Source organism: Ruditapes philippinarum, unplaced genomic scaffold (genome assembly GCF_026571515.1).
Source record: "Ruditapes philippinarum isolate M1 unplaced genomic scaffold, ASM2657151v2 ctg15490_1_1_1_1, whole genome shotgun sequence".
Taxonomy (NCBI): Eukaryota; Metazoa; Mollusca; class Bivalvia; order Venerida; family Veneridae; genus Ruditapes; species Ruditapes philippinarum.
In genome coordinates this window covers 1-21,891 of record NW_026865139.1, presented here as the reverse complement: position 1 = coordinate 21,891, position 21,891 = coordinate 1, and the positions used below count along the sequence as shown (strand labels likewise).

The window sequence follows — 21,891 nt, the reverse complement described above, 5'->3', positions numbered from 1 at the left end:
CCGGTTTCAATTAAATTTTCCTTCTTTTTTTCCGTCCAGTTTGGGTGTTAGATTAAGCCCAATTTTTGCGGTGGGAACCCCAAGATCAGCTACAAAAGGGAGAACTTTAAACCTCCCCCAATATGATCTGAAATTATATAACATTTCCAATAAAAAAAATTTAACAATCCAAAAGGTTTTTTGCTTTTTTTGCCAAAAAATTTAAAGGACAAATAATTTACTTTATTTTAAATTTAGAAAATTTGTTAAAAAAGGCCCAAAACCTTTAAACTTTTTTACAGTACATTTTATCTACAAAAAAAGCTAAAATGCCAGCCTGAATTTAAATTCATAAAATTAATATCCACAATTTGCCAAACACATTTTTTAGGCTGTTGCCATTTCCGCCCAAGAAATTAAGATGCCATTGGTTTTATCTAAAACCTTTCAGCTGCTTTTTTGGACTTTTTTCATTTTTTCCAATCTAAATTTCCCTTTTGGACCTTAGCATTTTAACCTTAAACACTCCCAACCCTCATAATATTATACAAAAACACCAAAAAATTTTTGAAAATCAGTAATCTAAGTTGAATAAATTATGGGTAATAACAGAAAAATAGGTATGGTCAAATCAGTCATTTACCAAGAAGCGTACCTTGTAGCACTATTTCCTGGAAGTAGAAGGCATGTTTCTCAAGATAAGTTTCTACAGTAGATTTTGATGTTTATAGGTATACCATCTCTTAAATCATCCTACATCCACTGCTACCTACAATAAACAATCATATCAAAATGTTTCGCAATGTTTGACAATAAAGCAGAAGGTACATGAATATATAATGTTAATTACAGATACATTAATATATGAAAATCATAACCAGCATAAAACTTTTAAGGTATGATAACAGGCATCTCAAAAAATTGAGATTGGTGAAAGAAAATTACAATATTATGCATATAATGTGATAATGTCTTCTGCAAAAAATTACAATTTGAATTTTGAAAAAGAATACTTCCAAAATGCCTGTAAAGTGTATTGAAAAAAATATGCCTTAAAAGTATTTGGCGCATGCACAAAATCATTGCTTAATGATTAAAAACCCTACTAAGAACTAGCAGCATAATAATTTATTCCAGAATATTTTATTTCTGTTTACATTTCTTTTTCATGTTTGTTTAATAACACAGACATTCTATGTAAAAACTCTCTTGAGAATCGACCATAAGATTATGGAAACTATATAATTATACTGTTAATATATAAATTTATATTTGATAAAAATATTACATCAGATATATGCTTTATGCCTTTTAATGAATTAAAATACATTACTTACCTTGAGAAAGTATGGAAGAAAAGTTAGGTACAGTTGGTATACATAATTCAAATGAAGAGAATTTGAGTATATTAAGTTCCATGTTGAGGTATTGTCTAGCAGTATAAGGTTGACCGGTGTTGTACTGGGTCACAGGTATATAACTGTTCAGTTTATTATAGTGAGGTATCCTATCACAATGGTCCTCAAATTTTACTGAAAACATACAAGTATATATACAATTCATATTAGTTTATACAAATTTGTTTTAGTTTGATTTGTTTGTGTTGGAAACTATAAACTTAGTGAAACACTCTCAAATCTGTTCCTGGGGCCAACCAGTACTAAGCAATGAATGTAAAGTTCCATATCTAAGCTCATATAATATTATATATATATACAAAATTATTTTTCATATTTACAGCGATTTCTATCACAGAATGTGACAGATCATGGAAAAGAGAGCTCTAAAAATTTTTTTTTAGATTAATGACCATGTAATCACTGTTTGCACTTTGTGCGGGTTGATTTCTGAACCACCTTGTTTCAATTTAGCAAGTTTAACCAAGTTTAATATATATCCAATTTATATCCAGTTATATTTGATTTAATATGATTTAATATGAAAATAACTTCATCATTTATTCTTTTTTGTATTTATATATCCTTTAATTGCAAATTAAAAATGGCAGTTACTTACAGTAAGGTTTTAAATAATTGAAAACAATCATGATCATGTTACAACTGCGGTTACAAATTTTACCATGTGACATCACAACTTCTTGCGAATGAATTGTACTTCCATGATATACATGTATATGATTATTTTTTTACTAGTTTAGTAAAAAATAAATCACCATGAATAGAATACTCAGCATGAACAATGCAGTATTCCCACAAATAATAAATAATATCCAAAGACAAAGTGAAATAAAGGTTTACAAAGGATATATGACCATTCAAAATGTCAAAGAAGAAACCAGTACCTGCTATAAGTAAACAAGTTAGAGCCATCAAATGCATGTAACAAAGTTCAACTTCCAATCCATCCATGAAATAATCCAGTAAATAAACTGCTAAATGCTGAGCAGTTGCACATATTCCAATTTCACTGACTATAACAGCCAACCAGTCCACCAGGTGGCGCCGTATCCATAGTTGTGATGACTGTGCGTGAAACTGAGGTATTGTTTGTTCCTTGAGTTTTAATGTTGCATAAATATCCTCGGCTAGTTTGTTCTTCCACCACTCTTGCTCTATGGCCATCATGTGACCCATTCACTTAATCTGAAAATGTAATACAAAATGTTTGAATGATAAATCATGAAAGCCACTATATAAACTGGTGACAAAATCACTTTACCTAAATTAATCTTACTATTCAGGGCTAAGCAGTCAGGTGGCTCAGAGGCAGTCAGTAAGGGTTTGAGTCCAGTCCAGACTTTAACATGTTACTGATCCTGTGACACTTAATAAGACAAGATTGCATTTGAGAAAAATGCTATGCCACCGCATTAATACAACACTAAATAGTAGTGTAGGAACAGATTTTTTTTGTTTCTATACAATTTTGAAGATTGTCATAATGCATAGATCCCTGACCAATCTTATTCTTATTATCAGATTAGTGGTTAAATCTGTTGTTAACTCAATAAAAGATCAGAGTAGGAATATATCAATGCACTCGAGTCTAGTGAATTTGGTGGTGAAGGTCATATTTCACACAGCCTAAATTTCATGACTACATCAAAGGACAACACAGTAAGACACTTTGTCAAAATTTAGGTCAGCTGAAATCAAAGTTCACTTTACATCCTAATGATTTAATCTGTGCACATGGTTCAAATTTCATAGCTGTACATCAAAGGACAAGAAAGTACGTCACATCATCAAAATCTAGGTCACCTGATATCAAAGTTCAATTTTACAACTAAAACTGTGCACATGGTCAAAATTTCATTGCTGTACATCAAAGGACAAGAAAGTAGGTCACTGTCCCATTGGGCAAGGCAAAATTTTGGACCCAAGGGTTTAATTCAAAACAATCTTGATACAGTCCACCAAACAACATTTCAAGTCAAATATCTAAGCTGTAGCTTATGTACATAATGAAAATCAATGACACCCGGGGCAAAACCAATTATGACCCCAGGGCTATAATTTGAACAATCTGGGTAAAGGTTCACTTTGCAAAGTCTCATGCCATATATTTAACCTCTAGCCTTTGTCAATTCAGAAGAAGATTTTTCAATTCAGAGAAGAAGATTTTTCAAGTTTTTACTTTATACATATAAGGAAAACTATCGCCTCTGGGGCAGGGCAATCTTAACACTAGGGGCATAATTAAAACAACTTTAGTACAGGACCCATAGATGATATTATATACCAACTATCAAAGCTCTAAGCCTTGTTTCTTCAGACAAGAAGATTTTTTAATATATGTACATAGTGAAAATCAATGACCCCTGGGGGGTGGGGCCAATTTTGACCCCAGGGCTATAATTTGTACAATCTTGCTAGAGGTTCACTACATAATGTTTCATGCAAAATATCTTAACTCTAGTCTTTGTAAATTTAGAGAAGATGATTTTTTAAGTTTTTACTATATACATATAAGGAAAACCTATGGCCCCTTGGGCGGGGCTAATTTTGACACTAGAGGCAAAATTTGAACAACTTTGGTAGCGTACCTAAAGATGATATCATTTAACAAATATTAAAGCTCTAAGCCTTGTACCTTCAGACAATAAGATTTTTTGATTTTTTACTATATGTATATATTGAAAATCAATGACCCCCGGGGTGGGGCAATTTTGACCCCAGGGCTCTAATTTGAACAATCTTGCTAGAAGTTTACTTCACAATGTTTCATGCAAAATATCTAACCTCTAGCATTTGTTAATTGCTAGAAGAAATTTTTTTAAAGTTTTTACTATAAGTTTTTACTATATACATATAAGGAAAACCAATGACCCCGGGGCGGGCCGATTTTGACCCCAGGGCTATATTTGAACAATCTGGGTAGAGGTCTACCAGACAATGCCTTATGCAAAATATCTAAGCTCTAGGCCTTTTGGGTCTTTACAAGAAGGTATTTTAAGTTTTTACTTTATGTACATAAAGTGAAAATCAATGACCCCCGGGGCGGGGCCAATTTTGACCCCAGGGCTATAATTTGAACAATCTTGGTTAGGGTCTACCAGACAATGCCTTATGCAAAATATCTAAGCTTTAGGCCTTTTGGGTCTTTACAAGAAGGTATTTTAAGTTTTAACTATATCTACATATAGTGAAAATTAATGACCCCCGGGGCGGCGCAGATTTTGAACCCAGGGCTATAATTTGAACAATCTTGGTAGAGGTCTACCAGACAATGCCTTATGCAAAATATCTAAGCTCTAGGCCTTTTGGGTATTTCCAAGAAGATTTTTTAAATTTAGTCTTATAATTCCTTTCGGTTGCCATGGCAACCAGATTTCTGCATGGAATGAAATTCTTTGAACAACTTTGGAAGCCCTTCACCCAAGGATCAATCCTGCCAAGTTTGGTTGAAATTGGACTAGTGGTTTTTCACAAGAAGATTTTTTAAGTTCACTATATAATCTATATAACACACACACACACAAACAAACACACACACAGGTGAATCGCTATATGCCACCGCATCGCAGATGCTGCGGTGGCATAAAAATGAATGATAGATGATTAAATCTACCACCTCTTGCACTGTATTAGGGAATTAAGGCTATTTTTATCAAAAATTTATTTCAAGTACTATCTTTTATTCTTTTTATTTAAAATTAATTACAAATCTTCTTCAGAATTAAATGCTGAAAACATTTTATCTCACTCAAGGCCCCATAAATACTTAGATTATATATGAAGGCTTAAATGCCTTGAAATAAAAAATCAATTTTTACAAGTCTAATCACTCTTAAATCCTTCATTCCGTGAAACAGACCCTTATAATCAAGTTAACTAAAATCAAATTCACACCCTATATAATACATAAATTTTTATCTGCACTTAATATTTCCATTTTGACAAGTATATAGGAAAAGCATTGAAATCAAAAAATAACTCGCACAAAAAAGTATTAACCATATAATCCAGTGTTAGAAAATACAATAATATTATATTCCTTTGAAGTACCGAAAATATTTTGTTCAATAAGAAGCCAATTTAACTACGAGGGTCATTTCACATTGGTAATCAAATGTGCACTGGGCACTACTTTTACAATATTGTGTAATATTACACAAGCAGCTAGCTTGTTTACACAGATTGTTATCTATGACATATTCTACCAGAAAAATTATGCCCTAAAAGCATACAACTATTATAAGTGATTAGAAAACTTGACAATTCCCATTAATCAGAATGGTGTAAAACACACATGTGTATAATATATATACAGCCTGTCTTATGACTATCATGGGCAATAATAAACTACATTTCGCCATATGTTACAATATTAACGTTACTATATCAGTATGTTACAATATTATATTAAACGTTACTATATCAGTATGTCACTGACATGTCATAAAACTCAGGCCTCTTTCTTTTGTTTAAAGACAGCATGTTAGTGACATATTGCGCAAATAGTATATTTATCAATAAATTATGACTCTATACATTACTTAAATAATATATTATAGAGCAGTCAGTACACTTAAATTATACAGTAAATTTATACTCCAGTAGCTTTTTATTATATAAGATAATAAGATATTTCAGATTTAAAATTTCATATCTAAAATGATTAATTTCATGCACGTATTTTATTTATGTTTTAATGAAGGGGTCCATCTGTATGTTTAGGCACAACAAAAAGTAGCTGTCAACATGGACATGTCATCAGTCATGCCCTTAGGTTTAATTTGAAGCACAAAAATGGTGATAATTTACCTACATATAATTTCCACAGAGCCAAATATATTACTTCAAAAGTAGGTTGCTTATAAAAATGTTAAATGAGCACATATAAGTCAAACAAAACACAGGGAATCTATTTTCAACATTTTCAGGGCCAAAATTCCGCCCAGTTCCCCTTCCTAATTAACATTTATTTTATCTCTATATTTGAAAAATTCCAAGAAAAAAATAATATATTTTTATTACCAGCCTATAGCAAACAAGACCCTTAACAACATAATATTGAAATTTGCTTTTTTGCAAAAAAAAAAGAGTATGTAATACTTAACAATTACATAATGAGTATTTTTGTTGACAGACAAAATTTACTGTTTTCTTCTAAAACAACCCAAAATTCCCCTATCTAAGGGCCCAGGCCCTAGTCCCCTAACAGGTAATCAGAAATTTTAGAAATAACATCCAATTCCATCTAACCATATATAATAATTTAATATAAACACATCATATGTTCAAAATATATGAAATATAAAATTAATATCATTATCTGTTAATACCTTAATCTAGATTTCCAGTCTAGACACAGTGAACTTTAATAAAAGTACATTGTATAGCTTTATCACGCACCCGTGCCGATTTTGCGACTCCGTAAATATGGTATTGCACGGCCGTGCATATATTTTGACGTGACGTCATTAGCGTTATACAAACATGTTGTAAAGACGCGCTAAATGGCGTTATACTATAGGCGCGTCAATGAAAAATGACTCTTTTTTCACTTTAAATGGTCTTTATTTTGGGTATGCGATAAATAGAATATTAAATTCGTGTAAGTTCATTACTGAATTTATTGCACTCGTTGAATAAAATAATATTATGCGAGCCTCTGGCTCGCATAATATAATTTTATTCAACTTGTGCAATAAATTCAGTATTGAACTTACACTCATTCAATATCCTCTATATCTTAGAGAAAATTCTGTCTTCAAAGAGCACCAACAATATTAAAAGTCTATGAACCATTTAAGCATGTAGATTAAAATCATATCATAACAGGGAGATAGTGTACTTCAGGTACCAACTTTATATGTTAAGACTATTAAATAGATCCCTGATCAATGTCAAAATATTTCATAAAAAGATTATTACAATACACTTTTCAAGGCCCTTTATTCTTTTTTTAGCAAGGGCTGTTTAAGGCCGGCTTCCCCTAAACATTATCTTTTTATAATTAAAGTTTTCCGCTTACAATCAAGCAAAAAATTGGCTCTGAAGCTCACAAATTGTTTGAGAAGTTTTATCATTTCTGACAAGTCTATGGCCAATAATAAGGGTTTTAAATAAATATAATTATTGCTTTTGCTATAGGAAAAACATATCAGCATTTTCTTAGAAATTTATACACTAAAACAGTCCAAAACACATTTTTTTAAAAATATAAACAAATCTTAAACGAAAAGGATATAAGCATAATTACACAATTAGTCTTGGTCTTTTAAATACTTTAAGTATGTAATATGCATTATATAAAATGATATTTATTCATAAGTATGTAACATCATTTTACATATATAAACAGATTAAGAAAACACATAATTTTACTTTTATAAATTTTAAGTATGATTTTGTCTTAACATAAAAATAATAAAATTATATTTATGTTATTAACATTATTGTCTTTACCCTTAACAAACATGTTTCTCAGTTAAACATTTAAGATCCATTTATCATTTTAACTATCTAATTAATAACTATACAAGTTTTATATGATACAATTATTTGACCAGAAAATAAGTTCATATTACCTGTCCTGTAATGTATAAGAAGTTCTGACGAAAAAAAACTGTTGACCAGTTACTCTGTACAGTATGATATACAATTTTGTAATAGTCTTTTTTTTCTTAACATGTATACAAAATTATGACCAATATCTGCAATTTTACCCACTTATTGCATGCACCATTGACTTTACAGAGTTAAACCCACCCATAGCTTTTTCTTCTACAGTAAAAATATTATAACCAGATTATATATTAGATCTGATAAGGCTGGACACCCCATTGTTAATCACCATGTTTTCACAACACATGTCAAAAACTGTCAAATCACTTAATGGGTATTGCAAAAAGCTTATGAATTTTGGAGGAAATGTGGAGGTTTGTAGGCAACTAATGTCACCTTCAGGGGTTAATTAGTTGGTTAGGATAGACATTTACCTAAAACTACTCAAAATTGTTATTCACAGTATAATGTCAAACACAAAATTTTGTTCACACAAGTTATATCAGTTTTTACACATATGATTTCTTTTTATATAATTTCATTTGAGAGCAAATATTTGATAATGTGTCATGCTGAATAAATCTTTGTATGTGTAAAGTCAATTCTATATTAAGAAAATATGATATAATTATGACACAGAAAAATTAAATAAAGCAATTTCTTCAAAAATATTTCTACTGCAAAAAAGGGTTTTTGTTTTTAAGGTGGGGGGGGGGGGTGGAGGGGGAGGGAGCAAGTACACTGAACACTGCACATTAAATAGCTAAAATTACTCATTCAAGTTCTTATAAAAGTGAAAAATAACAGAAATATGAAACAGTACATTTGAACAGAAACATGTGACAGAATTTTGTCACAGAACCAGTTTTTTCAACAAATACTACAATACTACATGTACATATGTAAAGAAAGGAACATATTGCAGTCAGAAATGACAAGATCATAAAACCTTAAAAATATTTCAAACCTGTTAATATAGTCAAGATTATAATCTGAGGATATTTAAGTTTTTCTATTAATACAGGATTTATAGGAAAAAAAAACTGAATTTTTTGTTTATTAAATACATTTTTCTCTTCTTTGTTATATATATTACAATTTGAAAGACTTCCCCTAAAATTTTGTGTATTGCCTGAATTTAGAAGAAAGTAGTCGGCAAGACATCAGTGAAAATACGAAAAATATTTTTCACAGCAGTGAAAATAAATTTCTACAGTGAAAACACGCATTTTATTTCATAAATATTTCTCAAAATTTCATTTACAAGTATATTATAAATGTTTTTAATTTTACACAACAATCACTCTTTTTTTAGAATTTAGAATTTTTTTAATTTTTCAAATTAGAAGCCATTGGTCTTAGTACTGATGTTTTACAATGGTTTAGGTCATATTTGTCTGATAGGCAACAACTTGTTGATGTATCGAAGGGGTTACTTGTGGTGTTCCCCAAGGGTCTATCTGGGGACCATTATTATTTTTTATTTTATGTAAATGATATGCAGGCTGTTGTTAAAAATAAACTTCTTTATGCAGATGATTCTGCTATTCTTGTTGCAGGTAAAAATAGGTCATCTATTGAAAAAGAACTGACAGATGAACTACATTCTGTCAGTCAATGGTTAATTGACAATAAACTTTCCCTTCACTTAGGCAAAACAGAGACAATATTATTTGGTTCTAAACATAGGTTAAAAAGAGTTTCATCTCTTCATGTCAGTTGTAAAGGGACTGATATACAGTCAACTTCTAATGTCAAATATTTAGGTGCAACACTTGATCAGTCTCTCTCTGGTGAAGCAATGGCAAGTTCTATTATTAAAAAGGCCAATGCAAGGTTAAAGTTTCTGTATAGAAAACGTGATAATCTCACATTTCACACTAAAAAAACTTCTGGTTATGGCCCTCATCCAGTGTCATTTTGATTATGCATGTTGTTTCTGGTTTCCCGGGGTTACTACATACTGGAAGGATTAACTCCAAGTCACACAAAATAAATAAATAAGATGTGTTCTAAATCTTGGTTATAGGTCACATATTGATAATGAACACTTTAAAAATTTAAATTGGCTACCTGTCCAGAAAAGAGTCGATCAAATTATCCTCTGTAATGTTTTTAAAATAAAACATGGACTTGCCCCTGAATATATGGGAGAAAACTTTATTCCATTAGATTCTGTTTATACTTACAGGACAAGTGAAAGTGGGTGTTATATGCTACCTAAGGTAAAAAGTTTCAGATCAAAGTCTTTTGCTTACAATGGATGTGTATTGTGGAATAAACTACCCTCTTCTATTAGGATGGAATCAAAATTGTACAATTTTAAATTATCTGTTAAAAAACATTTACTTAATGGGTAATTATCTCTTTTAATGGTGTCTATCCTCTAGTCTTAATATTTATTATTTATATTTATTTATTTTAATTTGAACTTTTTTATGTATACTATTGTCTTTCTTCAATTTAAAAGTGTGATAAGTCATTTTCATGCCTCTCTTTGTCAAAACCATCAGTATCTAAGGACCACAATGGAAATAATTTCTTGTGTTATCCTTGGTATGATGTTTTTAATATGGTGCACTTCTTATACATTGATATTTGTTTTATCATGTATTGGATAAGTTTTACCATATTATTGCTGAATACTGAAATAAATCTACATGTATCTATCTACATGTATACTCTCTTTACAAGAATTTAGAAAACATAATCAGAAAGATGTGTATAATAAATACTGTCTTTATAGAAATTTAATACAGAGACATATAAAAAAAGCTAAGTCTGGATACATCTCACATCAATTACAAGAAAATAAATATAATCCAAAAAAATTGTGGTCTTAATTAAAAGATATTGGTTACAGTTAAAAAAAAACAAATCTTCACTAAATATTGTACTTAACATAGGTGATAAAAATTGTTTTGAACCAACAAAAATTGCTTGTCATTTTAATCAGTTTTTATTTGTTTGGGTTGTCAGACCAAACAAATAATGGTAGCGAAATTTCTGACTCTAATGCTGTTAATTGCAAATGCCGAAAGTAGTCCGCTTTTTTTGAAGCGGTTATTTCCCTTTATATGTAACACTTAGGCTGAAAAATTTAGGGGAGATCACTGCGTAAATATATTAACACATGACAGGCGGATTAATTTTCAAGCAAAACAATTCCCGAATAGTCGAAGATTTCTAATATTGTTTTATTCTTTATAGATATACATGCTTATAGTAAGCGCCATGATTATTTACACAAATGTTAAACAACAGTTAGCGTCGTTACAAACCCTAACTAGAATAATATGATTTTCTTCAGGCTGTAAAGATGTAAAAAAAACACCGTGGTCGAGGGGTTTGCACGCTCGTTTAGGAAGCGAGAGGTCTGGAGTCCAAATCCCAGTTACGGCAACACATTTTTTTCCACATTGTTTAAGTCAAATAAACATTGGATCAAGTATCAGTGTTGCAATTAGTCTTATAGCCAATCTACTACAATTAAAACACTGGAAAGCATTGGTGGCACTATACAAAAACAAATTGTTTTATAATCTCACAACCTTCACCTTTCTGACATTCTGAGACCCAAACAAATTCAGCGCCTTCTGTGCTTTGATTTACTACTGTTGCTTCTGTTTTGGTGGATAAATTGCCAAATCCATTTAACCTTTTTTCTGTAGAATCAGACATCTTTAAAGAATTCTATAAGAACAGAAATCCAGATGGAAATAAATTTCAATTACATACTGTTAGTGAAGAATATATATATAAAGAGCTTTGTAAATTAAATTGTTCTAAAAGCACAGGATTAGATGAAATTCCAGCAAAATTTCTTAAAGATGCTGCACCATTTTTAAAGATACATATTACCTTTTTTAGTGAATAATTCTATTACATCTAAATCAGTTCCAAATGAACTGAAATGTGCTAAAGTCAACCATTATTCAAAAAGAATAACAGATCTGATGTTTCCAACTATAGACCTTTCACTTAAACCTGCCAAATTTCTTTAATGGACTTGTCCATTCTCCCACTTTTAGAACTGTCCATTATCAATTTGGGTAAAAATTTGCAACTGTCAGTAAATAGTACAGAGCCTGGTCAGTCTACACAGTACACAGATGTGCAGGCTGCCCTGGCTTGAAGCAGCATGCTCCAGATGCATGCTAATTTTCCTGTGAAAATTTTGAAAATGTATTGAAAAGTAACCCAGCAAACACATGACATTAAAATAATGGCGGATTAATGTTAGATTTTGGTCACGACGTCGGCGACCAAAATATGACGTAAATCCGACGTTAAAAAACAGATGTGTATTAGACGTTTCTTTTTGATGTCGTACTAACGTCAGGTTCTGGTCGGTGTTCTGACGGTAGGTAAAAAATTAACAAAAAAATAATCCTTATTCGCTGTTGTGATCATTTAAACTTTTTTCAAATGTTATTTGGCTTACAAATGAAGTGTATATATATATATATATACAGACCAAGATCATGACGCTGCATCCTAATAAAACATAAAGGTGGCGCTGTATATAGGCAAGTTACATGTGTTATTGTTATGAAATCTATTTATAGCCACAGATCTGTTTATGAGTTCCAATCATTTAACGTTATAATATTATCATTTGTGGCACATTATATGTATCAAAATCACAAGTTTTTAATAGTGCTTTAACATTTAATCATAGTGACAGAAAAAGGAAAGAAAACATAATTAACATGTAATTCGAAACTACAGCCACGTGGATGGAAATTCAAATTCGTAGGCGTTACGTTTTGGCTGTCGGTCAGGAATCGGGATGCATTGATAAAGTGAATATTTTAGATTTTCTTGTACAAAAAGGTCAGTTCAATTTATTTAAATTTATTTCTACTTTGTATTTGATAAAAAAAATGCATGATTGCAAGCATTCTTAGATTTAATTATCATTATTTGAACATTTGAAGAAAAATGTCACACAATTTCGCGATAATGTCTGATAATAAATCTTTTCAAATTGTGAAGAGTTTATAATGTGCCTTTCAGTACTACCAAAGAAATTGCTTAATTTTCATATTTTTCTTAAACTGTGATGTTTTTGTCAGTTAAAATCTGAGAATTGAGAATGAATTTGAAACTTTAATTTGAAACTATGAAAAATTTAAGGCTTGCGTAACTGTTCTATTTCAAACGTAGAATATACATAATGTAGAATATAATTTTCTTTTCAGGTAGTTCAAGTGTTGGACATGCTCTCAAAGGTCGGAGGGACAGAAACACGTGATAATGTAAAAAGAAACACGGCAAAGTAAGATTTTTGTAAATTCTATTACATACTATAATCCATACTAAACTGGAGTTTTTAAGCGGCCTTTTAACTTTTCAGTATTCATGTTTAGTTTCAATTTTTGTTAAAGCTCTCTTATAACAAGCTAGCAAAATTGTTCATTAAGTTAAGATAACTTTCAAAACTTCTAAAGGGCAGATAACCATGAAAAACATTTTAGCTTGTTTTTTTTTCCATTTTTCATAAATTTCTTTTTTTCAGTGAAAATGATATCACAAACGCTTTTGGACATTAACATATCCTCCGGACAGACGAGGGGTGGTGGAAGAAGGTCATATCTAAAAGCATCACACATCCAAATTCGTGCTAATTCTCATGGATATTTAAAAGTATAACTTTGTGAAAGTAATTTATACCTTAGTGACAATTATCAAAAGGAGGTCAAAATATGCAAAATGGCACTAAATGTTTTAGTAATGCTGTAGAAATATAGTTAAAATACTGAAAATCTGTCATTAATTGCTTGAAACATTGTTATCCGATCTTTAAACTTTTCTTAAAATTATAGTATTTTCATTATTTTGTTTGATAAGGCAAACTTTGATAGAAATGTACATACATTGTTTTGTTCTTTAATATTTGTATATGTTTTCTTAGTTTCATTGTCATTGTTTTTGTAATCCTTTTTGTTTTGTTATTAACTTATTTTATGTTTTATTTTGTTTAATTTATCAAAAGTATTTAGCCTTGCAGAATTTACTAAAATTGTATGTATCAGCTTAAAATTGGAACTTTTATTTTAAATAAAAAAACAACATAAAAACATATTTTTGCTTTTAGTTTTTTGTTATAGTATGTCATTTCATTGGAGTGAAAGTTACTTAATAAAATGAGTTACATTAAATTCGATCAAATTCGATAATGGTTAGATTCTGACGTCAGATTATTACGAAATCCAACCGTTTCCGACCGTCATCCGACGTCAGAACCTGACTTAAATCTGACGTCTTGTGTTCGCTGGGAAAATACTGCTAAGTGAACAAAGGAAGAAATTTAATCACACAATAAAATACCAAAAACAGGTATAGGTAGGCAAAAAAAAGCCCTTAATGCAAAGTAGAAATATGGTCATAAATACTGCAATATCAGTCATTAATTGCACATGACATGTAAATTATAACTGTAATTTTGAATCTGTTTACTTTTCTTTAAAATCTTTGTACATTTCTCAAGTTTGATTTTCTCGAAATATTCTGGCTCATCTGGAGGCATGCATGTACAGTACCTTAAATACTAAGAGGATATTTTTTCGTTTGCGTGAAATATGGAATATATTTTCACGAAACATGATAAAATGCCACATATTTTCACGAGCCGGTACGGCGAGTGAAAATATGTGGCATTTTATCATGTTGAGTGAAAATATATACCATATTTCACAAAAACGAAAAAATAACCTTTTTATTTAATTTCATTATCAAAGAAAATGGTAACGAATCCCCTTGCTTGCTACAAACTGCAATTGTACAGCGCGCAGTAATTTATGCGTAAGCACGCGCTGTTTGGCGCTACATTGTGACGTCATGTAAACAACTCTTTAAACGTCTGTACAGCGTTAATTACTGAATTAAAGATATTGGTGTTCGGATTAATTTTCTTAGTTAGACCATTTTCTATCATGCTAGATAGTTTTCAAAACAAAATTCAAGAAAAAGTTGTCTTGTATTTATCAGATTTTTCAAACAAAACGGCGAAAGAAGTCCCTTAAAATGAATATGAGTTTTGACTCCGCCCACTTTCATATTTATATTTCATATTTATTTTTAAAAAATATGAAATATATTTGACTGATATAACACCATATTTCAAGGGGAAAATTAAATACTTCAGAATATTTTGACTTGTAATATATTTTCAAAATTGTAATGAACAGTGTTCAAGTTGCAAAATGGTTATAAATATTATTCATTAGTAAAACGAAGTTGGAACGTTAAAAATGTTTGCATTTTGAGTGATTTTTGTCAATCATAAAATGCATACATTGCATAAGGACAACATGGTGCTATTTATACAGATCTATAACTGTTAAATGATGGTGTAAATTTAGAATTTGATGGTTACATATCATCATATATCTATAATCTAGTCAAGATTATAATCTAGCAACAATATTATTATATAAGAGAATAATCATAATTACGAAATAAGGATTGAACAAATGGTGCATGCATTGAATGAGTTAAATGTAAAAACCAAAGGGTATGGAATTGCAGGACTGCAGCATATTTAAGATTAATGTTAATGTAATGGCTTTATCCTGGAATAGACCCTGGAGTCTGAACCAGTAGTATATATATATAAGGTTCATTCAGTTTCTTTAGTGTATTATGTACAAGTTTTACTTCAGAAAGGGTGCATAGAAAAACCGGAAAGCACCGGATAGCACCGAAAAACCGGAAAGCACTCAAATTTCTCATAAAAACATATGAAAACGTTAATTAATCGGTTTGAAAGTGTTACCAATCGATTTATTAGATTAAAATCTTTCACAAAAGTCATTTTTATATTTATATATTGATAATTATTACGAGTATTTAGGAAAATAGATATATCGAGTGCTTTCCGGTCCTGTTAAGATACATGTACATTACCGGATAGCAATATTGTTTATCAAAGTTATACCTGAAAATTTTATTTTATTGGTTTGAAAGTGTTACCAATCGATTTATTAGATCAAAATCTTACAGACAAGTCATTTTTATAAAAATATATTGATAATTATTACGAGTATTTAGGAAAATAGATATATCGTGTGCTTTCCGGTCCTGCTAAGATACATGTACATTACCGGATAGCAATATTGTTTATAAAAGTTATACATGGATACTTTATTTCATTGGTTTGAAAATGTTACCAATCGATATATTATATCCAAATTTTTCAGACAACATGTTTTTATAATTATAATATGATTATTATTACGTTTGATTAGGAAAATAAGATATATCGAGTGCTTTCCGGTCCTGCTAAGGTACATGTACTTTACCGAATAGCAATATAGTTTATCATCAAAGTAATACATGAAAACTTTATTTTATTGATTTGAAAGTGTTACCAATCGATTTATTATATCAAAATCTTCCAGACAACATGTTTTTATAATTATAATATGATTATTATAACGATTATTTAGGGCGCAGTCTAAAACGCGGACGCCTTAAGCGGACAATATAAACATATAGGGAAAACGCTGACGATATAGACAAAGAGGAAAAAAGCGGACGATATAGATATATAGTGTAAAATGACTGAGCATAGTTAAATTCATATTAAAGGCTAATAATTGGCTTTTATAAAGTAATATCTGAAAGGTGTAATTATTATAATAATTTAAAAAGACTTTAGTTTATTTATTTGTTCAAATTCTTAAATTTATGTTTTTTATTTGTTCATTGACTTAATAACTTTTAATTAAACAGTACAAAACATGCAACAGTCACATGCGGAAAACTGAATAAGGGCACAAGAAATAAGTTTGAATATATTTGAACACTTTGCATACGCAATTCGCGGACATGATAAACATATAGGGAAAACGCTGACAATATAGACATAGAGGAATTTTTTATTTATTTAAATAAAGTGTCTACGTGTCACTTGTATATTTGATATAATCCTGCACGTGTTTAATTTAATTTAAAGTTTCTGTATAGAAAACGTGATAATCTCACATATCACACTAAAAAACTTCTGGTTATGGCCCTCATCCAATGTCCTTTTGATTATGCATGTTGTTTCTGGTTTCCCGGGGTTACTACATACTGGAAGGATTAACTCCAAGTCACACAAAATAAATAAATAAGATGTGTTCTAAATCTTGGTTATAGGTCACATATTGATAATGAACACTTTAAAAATTTAAATTGGCTACCTGTCCAGAAAAGAGTCGATCAAATTATCCTCTGTAATGTTTTTAAAATAAAACATGGACTTGCCCCTGAATATATGGGAGAAAACTTTATTCCATTAGATTCTGTTTATACTTACAGGACAAGTGAAAGTGGGTGTTATATGCTACCTAAGGTAAAAAGTTTCAGATCAAAGTCTTTTGCTTACAATGGATGTGTATTGTGGAATAAACTACCCTCTTCTATTAGGATGGAATCAAAATTGTACAATTTTAAATTATCTGTTAAAAAACATTTACTTAATGGGTAATTATCTCTTTTAATGGTGTCTATCCTCTAGTCTTAATATTTATTATTTATATTTATTTATTTTAATTTGAACTTTTTATGTATACTATTGTCTTTCTTCAATTTAAAAGTGTGATAAGTCATTTTCATGCCTCTCTTTGTCAAAACCATCAGTATCTAAGGACCACAATGGAAATAATTTCTTGTGTTATCCTTGGTATGATGTTTTTAATATGGTGCACTTCTTATACATTGATATTTGTTTTATCATGTATTGGATAAGTTTTACCATATTATTGCTGAATACTGAAATAAATCTACATGTATCTATCTACATGTATACTCTCTTTACAAGAATTTAGAAAACATAATCAGAAAGATGTGTATAATAAATACTGTCTTTATAGAAATTTAATACAGAGACATATAAAAAAAGCTAAGTCTGGATACATCTCACATCAATTACAAGAAAATAAATATAATCCAAAAAAATTGTGGTCTCAATTAAAAGATATTGGTTACAGTTAAAAAAAACAAATCTTCACTAAATATTGTACTTAACATAGGTGATAAAAATTGTTTTGAACCAACAAAAATTGCTTGTCATTTTAATCAGTTTTTATTTGTTTGGGTTGTCAGACCAAACAAATAATGGTAGCGAAATTTCTGACTCTAATGCTGTTAATTGCAAATGCCGAAAGTAGTCCGCTTTTTTTGAAGCGGTTATTTCCCTTTATATGTAACACTTAGGCTGAAAAATTTAGGGGAGATCACTGCGTAAATATATTAACACATGACAGGCGGATTAATTTTCAAGCAAAACAATTCCCGAATAGTCGAAGATTTCTAATATTGTTTTATTCTTTATAGATATACATGCTTATAGTAAGCGCCATGATTATTTACACAAATGTTAAACAACAGTTAGCGTCGTTACAAACCCTAACTAGAATAATATGATTTTCTTCAGGCTGTAAAGATGTAAAAAAACACCGTGGTCGAGGGGTTTGCACGCTCGTTTAGGAAGCGAGAGGTCTGGAGTCCAAATCCAGTTACGGCAACACATTTTTTTCCACATTGTTTAAGTCAAATAAACATTGGATCAAGTATCAGTGTTGCAATTAGTCTTATAGCCAATCTACTACAATTAAAACACTGGAAAGCATTGGTGGCACTATACAAAAACAAATTGTTTTATAATCTCACAACCTTCACCTTTCTGACATTCTGAGACCCAAACAAATTCAGCGCCTTCTGTGCTTTGATTTACTACTGTTGCTTCTGTTTTGGTGGATAAATTGCCAAATCCATTTAACCTTTTTTCTGTAGAATCAGACATCTTTAAAGAATTCTATAAGAACAGAAATCCAGATGGAAATAAATTTCAATTACATACTGTTAGTGAAGAATATATATATAAAGAGCTTTGTAAATTAAATTGTTCTAAAAGCACAGGATTAGATGAAATTCCAGCAAAATTTCTTAAAGATGCTGCACCATTTTTAAAGATACATATTACCTTTTTAGTGAATAATTCTATTACATCTAAATCAGTTCCAAATGAACTGAAATGTGCTAAAGTCAAACCATTATTCAAAAAGAATAACAGATCTGATGTTTCCAACTATAGACCTTTCACTTAAACCTGCCAAATTTCTTTAATGGACTTGTCCATCTCCCACTTTTAGAACTGTCCATTATCAATTTGGGTAAAAATTTGCAACTGTCAGTAAATAGTACAGAGCCTGGTCAGTCTACACAGTACACAGATGTGCAGGCTGCCCTGGCTTGAAGCAGCATGCTCCAGATGCATGCTAATTTTCCTGTGAAAATTTTGAAAATGTATTGAAAAGTAACCCAGCAAACACATGACATTAAAATAATGGCGGATTAATGTTAGATTTTGGTCACGACGTCGGCGACCAAAATATGACGTAAATCCGACGTTAAAAAACAGATGTGTATTAGACGTTTCTTTTTGATGTCGTACTAACGTCAGGTTCTGGTCGGTGTTCTGACGGTAGGTAAAAAATTAACAAAAAAATAATCCTTATTCGCTGTTGTGATCATTTAAACTTTTTTCAAATGTTATTTGGCTTACAAATGAAGTGTATATATATATATATATACAGACCAAGATCACATGACGCTGCATCCTAATAAAACATAAAGGTGGCGCTGTATATAGGCAAGTTACATGTGTTATTGTTATGAATCTTATTTATAGCCACAGATCTGTTTATGAGTTCCAATCATTTAACGTTATAATATTATCATTTGTGGCACATTATATGTATCAAAATCACAAGTTTTTAATAGTGCTTTAACATTTAATCATAGTGACAGAAAAAGGAAAGAAAACATAATTAACATGTAATTCGAAACTACAGCCACGTGGATGGAAATTCAAATTCGTAGGCGTTACGTTTTGGCTGTCGGTCAGGAATCGGGATGCATTGATAAAGTGAATATTTTAGATTTTCTTGTACAAAAAGGTCAGTTCAATTTATTTAAATTTATTTCTACTTTGTATTTGATAAAAAAAATGCATGATTGCAAGCATTCTTAGATTTAATTATCATTATTTGAACATTTGAAGAAAAATGTCACACAATTTCGCGATAATGTCTGATAATAAATCTTTTCAAATTGTGAAGAGTTTATAATGTGCCTTTCAGTACTACCAAAGAAATTGCTTAATTTTCATATTTTTCTTAAACTGTGATGTTTTTGTCAGTTAAAATCTGAGAATTGAGAATGAATTTGAAACTTTAATTTGAAACTATGAAAAATTTAAGGCTTGCGTAACTGTTCTATTTCAAACGTAGAATATACATAATGTAGAATATAATTTTCTTTTCAGGTAGTTCAAGTGTTGGACATGCTCTCAAAGGTCGGAGGGACAGAAACACGTGATAATGTAAAAAGAAACACGGCAAAGTAAGATTTTTGTAAATTCTATTACATACTATAATCCATACTAAACTGGAGTTTTTAAGCGGCCTTTTAACTTTTCAGTATTCATGTTTAGTTTCAATTTTTGTTAAAGCTCTCTTATAACAAGCTAGCAAAATTGTTCATTAAGTTAAGATAACTTTCAAAACTTCTAAAGGGCAGATAACCATGAAAAAACATTTTAGCTTGTTTTTTTTTCCATTTTTCATAAATTTCTTTTTTTCAGTGAAAATGATATCACAAACGCTTTTGGACATTAACATATCCTCCGGACAGACGAGGGGTGGTGGAAGAAGGTCATATCTAAAAGCATCACACATCCAAATTCGTGCTAATTCTCATGGATATTTTAAAAGTATAACTTTGTGAAAGTAATTTATACCTTAGTGACAATTATCAAAAGGAGGTCAAAATATGCAAAATGGCACTAAATGTTTTAGTAATGCTGTAGAAATATAGTTAAAATACTGAAAATCTGTCATTAATTGCTTGAAACATTGTTATCCGATCTTTAAACTTTTCTTAAAATTATAGTATTTTCATTATTTTGTTTGATAAGGCAAACTTTGATAGAAATGTACATACATTGTTTTGTTCTTTAATATTTGTATATGTTTTCTTAGTTTTCATTGTCATTGTTTTTGTAATCCTTTTTGTTTTGTTATTAACTTATTTTATGTTTTATTTTGTTTAATTTATCAAAAGTATTTAGCCTTGCAGAATTTACTAAAATTGTATGTATCAGCTTAAAATTGGAACTTTTATTTTAAATAAAAAAACAACATAAAAACATATTTTTGCTTTTAGTTTTTTGTTATAGTATGTCATTTCATTGGAGTGAAAAGTTACTTAATAAAATGAGTTACATTAAATTCGATCAAATTCGATAATGGTTAGATTCTGACGTCAGATTATTACGAAATCCAACCGTTTCCGACGTCATCGACGTCAGAACTGACTTAAATCTGACGTCTTGTGTTCGCTGGGAAAATACTGCTAAGTGAACAAAGAAGAAATTAATCACACAATAAATACCAAAACAGGTATAGGTAGGCAAAAAAAAAGCCCCTTAATGCAAAGTAGAAATATGGTCATAAATACTGCAATATCCAGTCATTAATTGCACATGACATGTAAATTATAACTGTAATTTTTGAATCTGTTTACTTTTCTTTAAAATCTTTGTACATTTCTCAAGTTTGATTTTCTCGAAATATTCTGGCTCATCTGGAGGCATGCATGTACAGTACCTTAAATACTAAGAGGATATTTTTTCGTTTGCGTGAAATATGGAATATATTTTCACGAAACATGATAAAATGCGCACATATTTTTCAACGAGCCGGTACGGCGAGTGAAAAATATGTGGCATTTTATCATGTTGAGTGAAAATATATACCATATTTCACAAAAACGAAAAAATAACCTTTTTATTTAATTTCATTATCAAGAGAAAATGGTAACGAATCCCCGTTGCTTGCTACAAACTGCAATTGTACAGCGCGCAGTAATTTATGCGTAAGCACGC

At 30.2% G+C, this 21,891-nt stretch overlaps 1 protein-coding gene across 1 annotated transcript; it reads right to left on the bottom strand.

The window, feature by feature from the left end:
- Positions 1 to 1,316: 1,316 nt before the first annotated feature.
- On the bottom strand, positions 1,317 to 8,173 carry LOC132727968 (cyclin-J-like; the record flags this gene model as incomplete). The annotated part of the gene is made up of 3 exons (XM_060713572.1): positions 7,976 to 8,173; positions 2,282 to 2,582; positions 1,317 to 1,511 (listed from the first exon to the last, which is right to left on the bottom strand). Coding segments are annotated over exons 2-3 (487 nt in total), but the record flags the coding sequence as incomplete, so codon positions are not given.
- Between the last annotated feature and the right edge of the window lie 13,718 nt (positions 8,174 to 21,891).